At 36.2% G+C, this 16381-nt stretch overlaps 1 protein-coding gene across 6 annotated transcripts in view; it reads right to left on the reverse strand.

Annotated features, from left to right (window-relative positions):
* Window positions 1-16381, reverse strand: part of FBXW4 (F-box and WD repeat domain containing 4) — a 173053-nt gene that overhangs the window by 140251 nt on the left and 16421 nt on the right. For all 6 annotated transcript variants that reach the window (XR_013161703.1, XR_013161702.1, XM_077125796.1 and 3 more), the window contains exon 2: window positions 1368-1463. Coding sequence is in view for 4 of the 6 variants with exons in the window: in XM_077125796.1 (XP_076981911.1) it covers window positions 1368-1463 (96 nt within the window). In the remaining 2 variants the exon portion in view is untranslated. The remainder of the gene's footprint in view (window positions 1-1367; window positions 1464-16381) is intronic.

Consider the following 16381-nt stretch of genomic DNA (forward strand, 5'->3'; position numbering starts at 1 on the left):
ATAGACAATTCTCAGAAGAGGAAATATAAATTGCCAAAAAGGCACATGAAAAGATTCCCTAATTTCCCTGGTTATTAGGGAAATGCAAATCAAAACCATAATGAGTTATCATCTCACACCCACCAAAATGGCCATTATCAATAAAACAGAAAACAATAAGTGCTGGAAAGGATGTGGAGAAAGAGGCACATTTATCCACTGTTGGTGGGAATGTCAAATGGTACAACTGCTGTGGAAGGCAGTTTGGCAGTTCCTCAGGAAGCTAAGTTTGGAATTGCCATATGACCTGGCAATACCATTGCTAGGTATTTACTCAGAGGACATGAGGGCAAGGACACCAATGGACATCTGCAAACCAATGTTTATAGCAGCATTATTTACAATTGCCAAAAGACGGAAACAGCCCAAATGTCCATCAACAAGAGACGAGTGGCTAAACAAGCTGTAGTATATACATATGATAGAATATTATGCAGCTGTAAGACAGAATAAAGTTATGAAGTATGTAACAACATGGAGAGACCTTAAGAACATTATGCTGAGTGAGATTAGCCAGAAACAAAAGGACAAATACTGCATGGTTTCCCTGATATGAACTAATATTAGTGAATGAACCTGGAGAATTTCAGTTAAGAACAGAGACCATCAGGAGACAGAAATAGGGTAGATACTGGGTAATTGGAGCTGAAGGGATACAGATTGTGCAACAGGACTGATTGTAAAAATTCAGAAATGGATAGCACAATACTATCTAACTATAATACAATAATGTTATAACACTGAATGAAGCTGAATGTGAGAATGATAGAGGGAGGAGGCCTGGGGGCATAAATGAAATCAGAAGGAAAGATAGACAAAAAGACTGATGGTATAATCTAGGAGTGCTTAGAGTATATAATGATAGTGACTAAATGTACAAATTAAAAAATGTTTTTGAATGAGGCAGAACAAAGGAATGCCACTATTTCAGGGTGCTGAAAATAGATGGCATTTCATATTTTAAAAGTTTAATTTATCTGTGAGACTAAAGCAAAAAATGTTTATTTGGCATAAAATTTATATTTTGACTAACGCATGTCCTAATATAACTTATGTGGACAGCTTAATTGAACACCCTAAGTACATGGAACCTTGAGTAAGGCATGAGATCTTGTAGGTTTGTCCAGAGTGATGCCCTGATAAAGCACCCCCCGCCCCGCAAAAAAAAGCTGTTGGGCCTTGGATGGTCTCTTTTGTGGCATGAAAGAATCACTAGTGCCACCCCATTCAAGACAAGCCCAGTTACACTGTAGCTGGACCCAGTTTTTTCACCTTCCAGTAGGCTCTCCTAACCCAGGTAGCTTTAAAAGAGCCAAGAGGCTACTTACCTGCATTTCCACTTTAGCAGAATCCCCTCACGGCAGCGCCCCAACCTCCAGTTCTGAGATACCTTCACCCGTTCCTTCACTGGGACACTGGCCATCCTGTGTCCAGAGAGAAAAGATAATCCAGTCACTACAACTCATTACCAACCAGAGAAAAGTCCATGGATTTACTGAGTTAAGACTAAGGAATATCCAAAATGTATCTAAATGTAGTGAAAGAGTTAGGAGAGACCAGAAAAGGATCAAAAGAGTAACTCTCTTCTTCCATACTTATATAGCCAAGAAAACCAAGAACAGCCTGTCCTTTAAACTATTAAAAGTGTCTATAAGGGCATGAAAGCAATCTAATAGGGAAAGGATGGCAAATAATGCTGGAATCACTCAACACTCATCTGCAAAAAAGTGAATCTTGACCTCTACCTCACACCGTGAAGAGAAATTAACTGAAAATGGATCACAGACCTAAGCACAAAATCTAAAACTATAAAGCTGCTAGAAGAAAATATATAAAAATATCTCTGCAACTCAGGGAGCAGGCAAAGGTTCTTATGACACAGAAAGCAATAACATAAAAGAAAAATCCAATTAAGCGTACTTTATCAAAATTTAAAACTTCTGTTCACCAAAAGTCACCATTAAGAAAATTAATACAAAAGCCACAGACTAGGAGAAAATATTCACAAAACATGTATCTGATAAAGGACTTGTATCCGGAATATATAAAGAATTCCTCTCTGTATATGTACATTTTTCGAAGGCCAATAAGCATAGAAGAAAGTATTCCTATCATTAGTCACCATGGAAATGAAAATTAAAACCACAATGAGATAGCAGCACATACCCACCAGAATAGCTAAAATTAAAGACTGAGAATACCAAATGTTGATGAGAGAAACAGGAATGCTGTTACACTGTGCAAAATGGTACAGCCACTTTGGAAAAGGTACGGCAGTTTACTGCAAATCTAAACACATACCTACTCTATGACCTAGCAATTACCAAAGAAAAATAAAAGCCTATATCCACAAAAAAGAGAAGCTAGGACTAACTATAATTATGTCTAAGAGTTACTTCCTGGAAACCTCGTTAGTTGTGCAGATGTGGCCTCTCTCTCTCTCTCTAAGCCCAACCCTGCAAGGAAAAATCACTACCCTCTCCCCTACAGGGGACATGATATTCAGGGGTGAAAGTTTTCTTTCAATGTGGAGCATGATTCTCAGGGATGATGGTCCTGGCACTATGGAGTCGAGAATGCCTTCGGGACCAAAACAGGGGAAAGAAAGGTAAAAAAAAAAAACAAGATATCAGTGTCTTCCATATTATCAACAACCCCTTTCAACATGAAAAAGGTAGAATGGTCACAGCCCAAATACCCCTAAAGAGTGGGAGAAAGATCAAAGATCACAGTAGAATTATACAGAGAAAGTAGGGTTTAACAAATGAGTATGATTGCTGAATCATTATATTGATATTTCTTTTAGTCTCCAGTATCTTAGAGCAGCTAGAAGTAAAAACTTAAATTGTAGAATTCTAACCCATAGCAAACTTTGAAATCTATTCTACAACTAATTACTGCAATGTCCTTTGAAATTTATTACTTTTTTGTATATACATTGTTTTTCACAAAAAAGAAAGTTTATTATGATGATCAAAAAGTTTAAAATATTAAAAATAATTTTATTTTAAAAACTAAATGCAAACAATAAAAAGAAAAAGGAAAAAAGAAAAAAAGATATCAGTGGCTGAGAGTTCAAATACAGTCGAGAGGCTACTCTGGAGGTCACTCTTAAGCAAGCTTCAGTTAGACCATGCTACCTATCATAACTTGCCAAACCCCAACCAAAACCATTCCAGCCAATCCTAAAGAACACCTAGGGTAATACATAAGATTCTACAAAGGTTACATGCACTAGGTAACTTTCTAGAAACCTACAACCTCCAGATGGGTCCGTCCTGAAACCCAGAGGTCCAAGCCTCTCCAGAACATCAGATAGTTCTATCTCCCTACCCCATATTAGTGACAGACCCTTCCAATATCAAAAATTCAGAATTGCCATAGTCCAAACAAACCCAATGAGAGGTATGGAAAGATGAAAGGTGATGGTGGAGTTATACACACAAGATAGGACTTAACAAATGAATATGAATGATGAATCATTAAAGTGATATCTCTTTTAGTCTCTGGTATTTTAGAGCAGCTAGAAGTAAAAACCTAAAATTGTGAAATTGTAACCCATGTCAAAGTCTGAAATATGTTCTACAACTAACTGTGGGGCTGTGCTTGGAAATTTATAGCCTTTTTGTATATATGTTGTTGTTCACAAAAAAAGAAGGAAAAAAAAAGTCGACTGTGATGATAAAAAGGTATTTAAGCCCGCTAGCCTCCTATATTCCGGAGCAGCTAGAAGGAAAAATATGAGAGGATCGTATGGTAGCCCATGACATACTCTGGGATCTATCCTGTAATCACTTTTTGAAGAGTGTGTTGAAAACTATTGCTTTCTTATTTCTTTGCTTTGTATGTATGTTATACTAAACAATAAAGAGTTTTAAAAAAATAATAAACACTACTGCCACAGTCACAAAAACAAAGACAAACAAAAAATGTAAACAAAGATTGGACTGCAAATTATTGGCTCATATTTGTAAATGATTATTAATGCCTTCTATGGAACATTAAACTCATTATGAAAGTTAAAAGAACTACTGTTTTTTCTTTCTTTGCTTTGTATATACGTTGTATATTATATAATTTTAGAAGTTTCAAAGAAAAAAAAAAAGAGCACCCAGGCCTCTGAGACACCATAAAAGTTTCATGCACTAAGTTTACTTTCTTGAAACTCATTATTTCCAGAGGGTTCCTAGGCTAGATAAACCCTAAAATCCAGAGGAACCAACCTCTCCAAGAATATCAACTAATTCCATCCCCCTATCCTATGTTGTTGACATGAAAAAGTTAGGAAGGACATAGCCCAAAGATCCTTATAGAGTGGGAGAAAGATCAAAGAAAAAGGAGGAGTTATCAGAGAAGGTAGGATTTGGCAAAAGAGTATGACTGCTGAGTCACTATAATGGTATTTCTTTTGGCTTTCAGTGTTTTGGAATAGCTAGAGGGAAGGGCCTAAGAGTCTGGAATGGTAACCCATGACAAACTATGAAATCTATTCTGTAGCTGCTTGTTCGAGTGTATTTTGGGAATTACTGATTTTTTTCTTTTTTTGTATATATATTTCACAATAAAAAAAAAAAACATTTTAAAAAAATGTCGGGCAGGCCACGGTGGCTCAGCAGGCAAGAATGCTTGCCTGCCATGCCAGAGGACCTGGGTTCAATTCCCGGTGCCTGCCCATGTAAAAAAATAAAATAAAATAAATATAAAATTTTAAAACTGTCTACAAAAAGACTTACACAAAAATGTCCATAGAAACTTTAATCATTAATAGCAAAAAGCTGGAAACAGCCCAGGAATCCATCAACAGGAGAATGGATAAACATACCATGGTATATTTGAGGTGGTATTGTTCCATACAAACGGAACAGTACTCCGCAAAGAAAAGTAATAATTCATATAATGTAGACAAATCTCAGTAATATTATTCTGAATGAAAGAAATCTTACACAAAAGAGGTCATTTGTATAATACCATTTATTTTGAGAATGGGGATAACTAATTTATGGTGAAAAAACTAGAACAGTGGTTGCCACCAGGGGAGGACAGAAATTGACTGGGATCGGGCATGTGAAAACTTTCTAGGCTAATGTTCTGTATCTAAATCATAAGTGTAGGCTACACAGATGTATGAATTTGTCAAAAGCCCATCAAATGATACACTTAAGATATAAGAATTTTATTATAAGTAAATTTTTCTTGAAACTTATAAGCTAATATACTCTAGTTGATGCATGCATGCTGTAGTGTTTAGGAGTAAGTGTACTGATATATGCAACGTACTCTGAAATGCATGATAAAGCAAATATAACAAAATGTTAATTGTATGTAGCTTCTAGGGAAAGGCAAATCAAAACCACAATAAGATACCACCTCAAACCACTAGGATGGTGATTATTTAAACACACATACCCAGAAAATAACAAGTATTGGCAAGAACACAGAGAAATAGGAACCCTAGTAGGTTGCTGGTGGAAATGAAAATCATGCAGCCACTAAGGAAAACAATTCAGTGGTTCCTCAGGAAATTAAACATAGAATTACCATGTGACCTGGCAATTTCACTTCTATATTCCCAAAGGAGTTGAAAACAGGGCTCAAACATATTCAGACACCAATGTTCACAGAAGCATTATTCACAATAGCTAAAAGGTAGAAGTAACCCAGCATCCATCGACAGATTAATGGATGTAATATTATTCAGGAATTAAATTTTGATACACACTACAACTTAGATGAACCTTGAAGACATCATGTTGAGTGAAATAAGCCAGACATACAAGGACACATAGAGTATGGTTTCACTTACATGAAATAGCTAGAATAAGCAAACTCATAGAGATGAAAATCAGATTACAGGTTATTGGGGGCAAGGGAGGGGAAGCGGAGGGCAGGGATAGAAAGTTATTTCTTAATGGGTACAGAGGTTCTGTTTGGAGTGATGGGAAAGTTTTGGTAATGGATGATAGTGATGGTAGCACAATTGTGAATGTAATTAATGCCAGTGAATTGTACACATGAAAGTGGTTAAAACAGGATATTTTGAATTGCATATGTATTATCACAACTTAAAAAAAAAACCACAAAAAAAGTTAATTGTAGAATCTAGGTGATATGTATATGAATGTTCATTGTACAATTTATTCAACTTTTTCATATGTCTTTAAATTTTCATTTTAAAATGTTTGGGAGGAAAGTTGTCAACAGTACTTACTGGATGAGGAAGATAACAGCAGTAAGAGATAAAAGAACACACTAGCAATAGGAATAGCTTAATTTTGGGACAGGGTAGGGATGGATAGGGAGAAGAGCTCTAGGTCCCTTCGAGAGTGCACCTTTTGAACAAAATTTTCACATCATGGGCAAAAATTTCAAAATTCCATTTCAAGTACCCACATCTCCTCCTCTGTCTCCTTGGCTTGCTTTGCTGAACAATAAGAGGTATACAGCTTGGGACAGAGGGTGATAACTGCCATGTCTGCCTAAAAGTTCACTGGCAGAGGAGAAAGATAACACATTTCATCCAGCCTCTACAACACCTTCACACTTGCCACTCTTTACTAAAAGGCAGTAAGTAAGATTTCTAAGATTCTAAAGGACACAGTTTTGAAAAGATGGCTTTGGCAGCCAGAAAAAAATATGAATCCATTCCTAGACAAATAATTACTCTACCTCCTAGCCTTATTTCATTTATTTTTGCATACAATTACTTTTGATATATAACGTAATAAATGGACAGGGTAAGAAAAAGGTAGATACTATGAAAGGTTACAATGCAAAAATGGGTCATACTCCTCACCCAGCTGGGACTCCCCCCTCCCTAGAAATAAATATATATACCCTGTAGATACATATATATTGGTATATATCAATACTTTTTTTAAAAAGTAGTATATTTTCTACTCACTGCTTTATTCACTTAATATATATTGGGGATCATTCCATATCAACATAATTAGATCCATCTCATTTTCTTTAACAGCTACATAAAAGTTATTATATGACTACCATAATTCATTTCATCAGTCACTTACTTATTGACATTTAAAACATTTCCAGATTTTTGCTATTATAAACAATTCTACAATAAATACCTTTATATCTCTATTAACATGTGAGAATATATCTGGAAAAAAATATTAGAAATGGTATTGAATGAGTCAAAGGAAATTATTTATTTTTATTTTGACAGATAATGCCATATTGTCATCCAGAAGAGGTTATACAATCTTATGCTTCCAATACCATATGAAGGTATTTATATCTGAATATTCTTTCTTTTCTTTCTAAAAAAAATTTTTGGAACAATTTTAGATTTACAGAAAAGTTGCTAAGAGTATACAGAGAGTTCCCATTTAACTAACACCAAGCTTTTCTCTAATATTAACATTGTACAAAACCTGAGTTGGTACATTTACAAAACTAAGAAATTAATTCTAGTTCATTACTATTAACCCAACCTCAGATTTTCTGGAGTTTACCAGTTTTTCCACTAATGTCCTTTTTCTGTTCCAGGATCCAAGCCACAATCCCATCCTGCATTTAGTGTCATGTGCCCTTAGTCTACTCTGGTTTATAACAGTTTCTCAGTTTTTTACTTTTTATGATCTTGATACTTTTTAATTTTCTTTATATCTTAACAATTCTAAGAAGTGAAAAATGATTCCTTCCTATTGTTTTAAAATGTTTTTTCATTATGAATAAAATTGAATTTATCTGGTTATATGGTTAAAAAGCCATTAGTATTTCTTCATCTGTGAAATGCCTGTTCATGTTCTTTGCCCATTTTCCTATTAGATCCATGGTCTTTTCCTTGAATGTTTGTAAAGTCTCTTTACATATCCTGTGTTGTAAGTATTTTTCCAATGTTATAATTTTCTTTTTACTTATTTATAGTATTTTAGTCACACAGACATTGTTAACTTTTATATTTCCACTTCAAAGAGCACAAATGTTCAAGAAAAGTTTTCCTTTTATATTTTTCTGGCTAGAATAAGATTAACCAGAAATATATTTTTATTGCAGATCTTACTACTGAAAATCTTTTCAATATTTTAAATAAAGTTTAGTTAATCCAACTGAACACTATTTAAAAATGATTCGGAACTTTAAGTCTCTTTGGATCATGATTCCAAACATAATTTATTTAACAAACACATAACATAGGGCTTACTATATGCCAGGCACGGTTCTCATTTACTCAGTGCGTTATGCATGTAGTAAGTATCAATAAGTGTTTGCTGTGAGAGCAATAATACTTCCTATATTTCTAGTTCTATTCAATTAGATGACATTGGAAATAAACAATAAGCAAACTGGTGCTTCCATATAAAAAAAAGAAATCCAGAAGTGATGCAAACTGATATGAATTTAATATATAACAAAGCAAAATTTTTAAGTAAAGAAATCACTACTTAAGTAGTAACTGCTGGGTTTATATAGCATTCTCCCAACTTAATTAGAAGGAAGGGTGGGAAAGAGGGAGAAATATATGCCTGGAAACAATACTGGAAGAAGAATCTCAAATAGTAATAACAGCGGATGGCCAGCTTTGGGTATTTTTATTTTCTTTTTTGTTCTTTCATGCATTTTCTTATTTTTCAATAATGTACTATTTGGCAAGAAAAATGCTTATTAAAATGGTAATAATGATAAAGCTGTATATCGGTAAAGAAAAAACTGATTTTAGGCTACCATATCATCTCACAACATAAATTCCAAAAAGATGAGTGAATTTAAAATATATTTTTAACTATAAGAAAAAGAATAAACACATGCCAATGAAGGAAGACATTTCCTAATTACAGAAACAACAGAAATGCATCAATTACAAAGTTGTCAAGTTTGAATATATTAATTTTAAATAGTGCATAGAAAAAAAGATTAAAATGAAAGCAACAGAGTAGGGGAAATCTAACAATATTATAGATATAAGTTGCATCTCTGAAACATTTAGGGAACTGGTAAGAATCTATCAGTCTGTTATTAACAATCTGTTACCCATATTCAACAGAAGATATGAACAGTCATACACTGTTAAAACAATAAAACACTGCAACATTTAAAATTTGTGAACTTACACATTAAAACAATTATTTAAGTACCATCACACGTTTGTTAAGTGAAAAAGACTGACAACAGCCTGATTTGATAAAAGGGTTTGGATCTGGTCATATATTGCTGATAGTAGGCTCAACTGGTATAGCCTTTCAGAAAGGAATTCTGTCTCTTAAGGCAAAAAAGTCCATGAATTGATACTGTCTGACCCAGAATTCCCACTTTGGGCACTATATCACAAAGAATTAATTCAAAAGAAAAAACTATATTTTTTACAAACATTTTTACAGTTGCAGGTATATATCAGAGTCAAAATCTGGAAACAAGCCCAAATATGTCTGTCTGTAGGAGAGAATGGTATACTAAGGCAATAGAATATATTGCCACTAGAAACGACAAGTGGGAACCTGCAAATCATTTCGACAATGACAATAGCAAATAATGGTAAATTTACAACTAACAAATTCATAAAGGTAGAGTAGACGCTATATAAAATAATGTCTCTTCAAATAACAGTTCAGAAGATGTTACACGGTGCTTTAGGAAGTAAGAATTTCTTTTAGTTAAAGCACATAATTAACTGTTGATAACTACATCTCTCTGTCTACCTTACTAAATAGAAGATTAAATGAAGTTGTGGAAAAAGTTCAGAATGCACACTCAGGAAACTGGGGTCTGAATCCTAGGTCTCCTTCTTACAAATTATGTGTTCCTGGATGCCTAATTTCTCTAATAATATATTTCTTCATCTATGAAATGAGCATAATATTTCATATAACTGTGGTGTTTTAAAGACAATGACCAGAACAAGTTACAGTAAAAATTATAAATCACTAAAAAGTTATTGTACGTAAATATTAATAAATATCACAGTTAACACCCATTAATGATGCCATCGCTAAAGCTAATCCAACAATCATCTATTTTTCTTCTAAGTTAGTTCTGCTAATATTGTTCTTCTCATAGTGAACATCAAGCTAATATTTAGGATTTAGATGTTAAGGCTAAAATATCACTGAATTCTTCCATTGGGTAAATTTCATTTTTGGTTCACATTACTAGAGAGCAACCTAACCTACTACACGGATAGAGAACTGAAGACAGTAAAAAATGAGTTTGTAAGATGAACCAAAAGAATTAAGCTCTTAATGAAAAAAACTAAATTCATTTGTTAAATCATACCTGCAAATCCCTCCCAAATATAAAAGAAGAGATCACAGGCAGGAATACCTCTTCTCTTGAGTTAAATCTAAATTAATAGGTGGAAGAGAGATTAAATCTTGGATATTCTGGATTACAGTAAGAAGAAAACAAGGGAAAAGAATCAATATATTTCCTGAATTGAGGCAAGCAGAACACTTCTCTCATCTCCCTGGTCACTAAACTTTGATTTGGTGATACTTATATTGGTCAAAACACTCCCCTAAGGGCTTGATTATAGCAGCAGTAAACTTCCAAAGTTGAATTTTATAAGCTCCTACCAACAGCAGGTATAGGATCCTCTCCCAAAATGAATACCATGATCAAAATTCTTTACTGTAGTCCTTCAGATCGATTATTGACTTTTTTTAACCACTGCATTTGACTTTAACTTGAGAAATAGTATCACTTTGTTAAAAGCAATTTGACAATTCAGTTCTTTCAACCCCTTTGTCCAATCATCTTTAATGGTTACAGTTCCCATGGCTGGTGGCCAAATCATACCAGTGTATTTATTGGCTTTAGCACCTGACAAATCAGGAGGAATTTTTTTAAACTCTTCTTTCTCAGAAAACAGGTATCCCTACCTTCTTGCGGGACACCTGTCACTGTCCAGTCAAAGGGAATCAGTAAAACAAGGCAGGAAAAGAAAAGCGCCTGAGAAGACAGGAGCAGGTGCCACTTGGAATTCGATAAGGACCCTTACTCCCAACCTTGAAATGCCCTCCAGCTGGCTGTTTCTCCAACACAGTTACTAGTATAAAATGAGGGTGCCCCCACCCCTTCAAGAAATGATTAGTGCCCTGTAAATAAACCTCCTGCATGGCTGTTAATGCACAGAGGAATCTCTAACTTGGCCTGTGGGCCTGGTCAAACTTCCATTTTCCCAGCCCTCCTTCTCTTGCCTCAGGCTCATTTTTCCACTTGGGTCCCCTCCCTTTTAGCTTTCCGGCACTTAGTTACCTTTATAGTTTGACTGCATTCCTGGGCACATGACCTATTTTAAACAAAAACAACACAACAGGCACCCGGTAAGGTAAGTAAGCTATCTGGCCCCTTAAAATCTTGGCAAGAAGTGAGCCCAGAGGGAGAGAAATTAATCTAGGGAGTTATCCAGAGTTCCCTTTCATTTCACCTCTCCTAGCTCGGAATCCCAAATCAAAAGCAAACAAGTAAGTCTAGTATGAAGAAAAATGGCTGGGGATTGAAAGACGTTAAACCCACATGATCTCTAAAATCAGAAAACTCCAGGATCACAGATTAATTTCCCTCCCTGTCACAATCTTGAATTTTGATTCCCCTTGATGCCACGAATGCTGCCTACGTGCCTGGCTGCTACGATCACCATCAGCATAACTTCCTGCTAGCTTGGGAGTTCAGGAAAGGTGGCATATCAGTCCCCAAGGATAGAGAAAGGCCACCTCAAGGGACAATGGGCTGAGGAAGGGGGACAAGCTATGCAGTATGATGACTAGGGACTTGCATTTTATCTTAACACTATCTCTTATTGATTTATTTGACCTGTTTGCTCTCCAAAAAGCAGATTTTCTCCCATATTGCCTGCACCCACAAGCTCTTTTAGTACACTAAGAATCTGGTTTTAGTGTACAACTATTTACACAGCCCAAGATACCTAAAAGAAACTTCCAACTCTTCATGTATACTTAGATTAAATTGAACGCTCCAAAGGCCCCAGTAACAGAGATTAAGATTTTTTACATTAAGATTTTTTAAAACTTCATGAAAAATCGTATTTTGTTAATTGCTTTCCCTTCTGGCCAGAAAACAGCTTAAGGAACATGTCAGCATGAAGAGAGGGCAGCCAAGGAGGGCATGGACCACAACCCAACTCCCTTGGAAAAGCTTCTCAATGTCAACTCATTTTACCCACTCAACCTCACCTTCCATGGCTCCACATTAGGCAACTGCACTCTAGCCAAGCCCATCTCTTCTACATTTATCCCTATACCCAAGCCTTCACTCATATTGCCAGCACCAGCCTACCCTTGTTCCTAACAAATGCTTGCCTTCCTCTTCAGACAACTAGTCAAATTCACCCATTCTTTGAGATCCATCTAAAGCCTCTACCTTCCTGATTTCTCCTAACATCCCTCTCCATCTCAGCTGAACTGTCAGACTGAAACTACCATAAACCATGGACCATTGCTAGGTTTTCACAGTTATATGTCTTGTTTGTTAAAGTCAGCCATAAATTCCACAGGATTGAGCCTTAAGCATCTTCCAAAAGTGACTCTCAAACAGAGAGCTGCAGGACAATGGTATACCAGGATCGTAAATAAGTGTACCATCAAATTTTAAACAATTTATAAAATTTATTTTCATTCAACTAAAGATCTACACTTTTAAGGTAATTTCTGTCAGACAAACAAATGAATCACAATGTAGCTCCTGATACAATTTGCTGCAAATAAGAGGAAAACTGCATGTTCAGTGGAACATGTATGAACTCTACTTTGTAAGAGAACAAGGTCAGGGCAGTAAACAGTTCAATTCAAACAGTAATACACCGGAGGAGCCAAGATGGTGGCTTAGGGAGATGTGGGATTTAGTTCGTCCTCTAGGGCAGCTAGTAAATAGCCAGGAACAGTACAGAACAACTGCTGGAGCCACATCAGTGACTGGACACACAGCAAACACCAGTCTGGACAAGCTGGACCAGCTGTGATCCCACCCAGAACCGCGGGTCCCCCAAACTGTGGTGGCCAGTGCCCCTCCCCCAAAGGCTGGTTCCCAAAGGGGAAAGGAAAGTGACTTTACTAGCAACAAGGGGCTGAGCTCAACCAAGCTCCAATTTCTAGAATTAATTAACAATTTCTGACTACTAAAAATAGGCCCCCAGCTCAGCTGAACCTTGAGTAAAAACTGAGGTTGCTGGGTTTTGCCCTGGTGCAGAGCAGGCAGGGCTGATGGAAAAAGAAAAAAACAAAACAAAACAAACAGGGTTTTTTTTGGATCGGACAGCGCGAAATACTTGAAAGGGTCTGGACCCTGAAGGAAAGGAGGGGGCACATAGGACCTGGAGATACACAGATGAATGTATCAACTTAAGCGCTTGACTGGCAAACCTGAGGACGAGGAGCCCTGCTCTAAAAAGGATGTTTTTTTCCTTTTCTTTTTTTGGGCTGTGTTTCTATGGCTTGACTTCTCTTAGTATACAACTGCAAGGCTTCTCAGGCTCCAACTGCCCCAGACAAGGGCAGAATTAAGCTTGTCTGAGAGCTTGTCTGGAGGCTGTGCCTTCCCCAGAAGAGGAGTGGGGCCCAGTTCAGGTGGAATCCCATCCTCTAGGAATTTAGAACCCAGAGTTTGGAAAACTGAAACAATTAAAGCCAGCCTACAACCTCTCCTCTGTCTCAACCTCACCTCCAGCAGGGAGAGTCTGCTGAAGTTAAAGGTACCACATCACTTTATGCGGGTGGGACCCGCAGGCAGACAAGCGCCACATACTGGGCAGGGTAGGAAAAACACAGAATCTAGAGGCTTCATAGGAAAGTCTTTCAACCTGCTGGGTCTCACCCTCAGGGAAAATTGATGCAGGTGACTCCTTCCTCCTGAGAGAAGGCCAGTTTGATCTGGGAAAATCTGACTGGGGTCTATAATACCTAATTAAACCCTCCTACAGGGGGCAGGTGGAGACCCCACAAAGTCAGGGCAAGAAACAAGAACTGAAAAATTCTGGTCAGGTAAACAAAACCTAAGTTAGAGGTCTAGAATAAGCTGAACTGAATGTCAAAGAACAGATAGACAATGAAGTCATCCAGAAAGAAAATCCTAGGTAAAAAAAAAAGTGAATACAATCTCCAGAAAAAAATAATTAAGGAAATTAAATGCCTAGATGCCAGCAAAAAATAATGAATCATACTAGGAAAATTGAAGATATGGCCCAGTCAAAGGAACAAACCAACCATTCAAATGAGATACAGGAGTTGAAACAACTAATTCAGAATGTTCAAACAGACATGGAAAACCTCATCAAAAATCAAATCAATCAATTGAGGGAGGATATAAAGAAGGCAAAGGACAGACAAAAGAAGAAACTGAAACTCTGAAAAAAAACAAATCGCAGAATTTATGGGGATGAAAGGCACAGTAGAAGAGATTAAAAAAAAAAACGGAAACCTACAATGTTAGATTTCAAGAGGCAGAAGATAGGATTAGTGAACTGGAGGATGGGACATCTGAAATCCGACAAGCAAAAGAAAATATGGGGAAAAGAATGGAAAAATATGAGCAGGACTCAGGGAATTGAATGACAATATGAACCGCATGAATATACGTGTTGTGGGTGTCCCAGAAGGAGAAGAGAAGGGAAAAGGAGGAGAAAAACTAATGGAGGAAATTATCACTGAAAATTTCCCAACTCTTATGAAAGACTTAAAATTACAGATCCAAGAAGCATAATGTACCCAAACAGAATAGACAAAAATAGATGTACTCCAAGACATTTACTAATCAGAATGTCAGACCAAAGAGAAAGAGAGAATTTTGAAAGCAGCAAGAGAGAAGCAATCCAACACATACAAGGGAAGCCCAGTAAGACTATGCACAGATTTCTCAGCAGAAACCATGGAGGCAAGAAGACAGTGGTATGATATATTTAAGATACTAAAAAAGAAAAACTACCAACCAAGCATTCTATATCCAGCAAAATTGTACTTCAAAAATGAGGGGGAAATTAAAACACTTTCAGTGCTCATGGATCAAATGTTTGTCTGAGAGAATGGTCACTGAGAGAATTTGTGACCAAGAGACCGGTTCTGCAAGAAATACTAAAGGGAGCACTAGAGACAGACAGGGAAAGACAGGAGAGAGAGGTGTAGAGAAAAGTGTAGAAATGAAGACTATCAGTAAAGGTAAAAAGAAGAAAAATTAGATATGACATGTAAAATCCAAAAGGCAAAATGGTAGAAGAAAGTAGTGCCCTTACAGAAATAACACTAAATATTAATGGATTAAACTCCCCAATCAAAAGACATGGACTGGCAGAATGGATTAAAAAACAGGACCCATCTATATGCTGTCTACAGGAGACACATTTTAGACCCAAGGATAAACACAGGTTGAAAGTGAAAGGTTGGAAAAAGATATTTCATGCAAACAACAATCAGAAAAGAGCAGAAGTAGCTATATTAATATCCAACAAATTAGACTTCAAATGTAAAACAAAAGAGACAGAGAAGGACACTGTATTAACAAAAGGAACAATTCAACAAGAAGACATAACAATCATAAATATTTATGCACCGAGTAGAGTGCTCCAAAATTCATGAGACAAACACTGAAAAGAGAAATAGACATATCTACCATAATAGTTGGAAACTTTAATTCCCTGCCTTCATCAATGTACAGAACATCTAGACAGAGGTTCAATAAAGAAACAGAGAATTTGAATAACACAATAAACAAACTAGACTTATCAGACATTTATAAAATATTACACCCCACAACAGCAGGATACATCTTTTTCTCAAGTGCTCATGGATCATTCTCGAAGATAGACCATAAGCTAGGTCACAAAGCAAATATCAGTAAATTTTAAAAGATTGAAATCATACAAAATACTTTCTCAGATCATAATGGAATGAAGTTGGAAATCAGTAATAGGCAGAGGACCAGAAAATTCACAACTATATGGAAGCTTAAAAACATACTCTTAAACAACCAGTGAGTCAAAGAAGTTACAAGAGAAATCAGTAAATATCTCAAGGCAAATGAAAATGAAAACACAACATATCAAAATTCATGGGATGCAGCAAAGAATGTGCTAAGAGGGAAATTTATTGTCCTATATGCCCATATCAAAAAAAGAGGAAAAAGCCAAAATCGTGGAATTAATTGTTCACTTGGAAGAACCAGAGTAAGAACCACAAACTAACCCAAAAGCAAGCAAAAGGAAAGAAATAACAAAGATTAGAGCAGGAATAAATGAAATCGAGAACATGAAAACAACTGAGAAACTCAACAAAACCAGAAGTTGGTTCTATGAGAAAATCAATAAGATTGATGGACCCTTAGCAAGGTTGACAAAAAGAAGAGAGAGGATGCAAATAAATAAAATCAGAAATGGAAG

This window comes from Tamandua tetradactyla, chromosome 13 (assembly GCF_023851605.1).
Source record: "Tamandua tetradactyla isolate mTamTet1 chromosome 13, mTamTet1.pri, whole genome shotgun sequence".
NCBI lineage: Eukaryota > Metazoa > Chordata > Mammalia > Pilosa > Myrmecophagidae > Tamandua > Tamandua tetradactyla.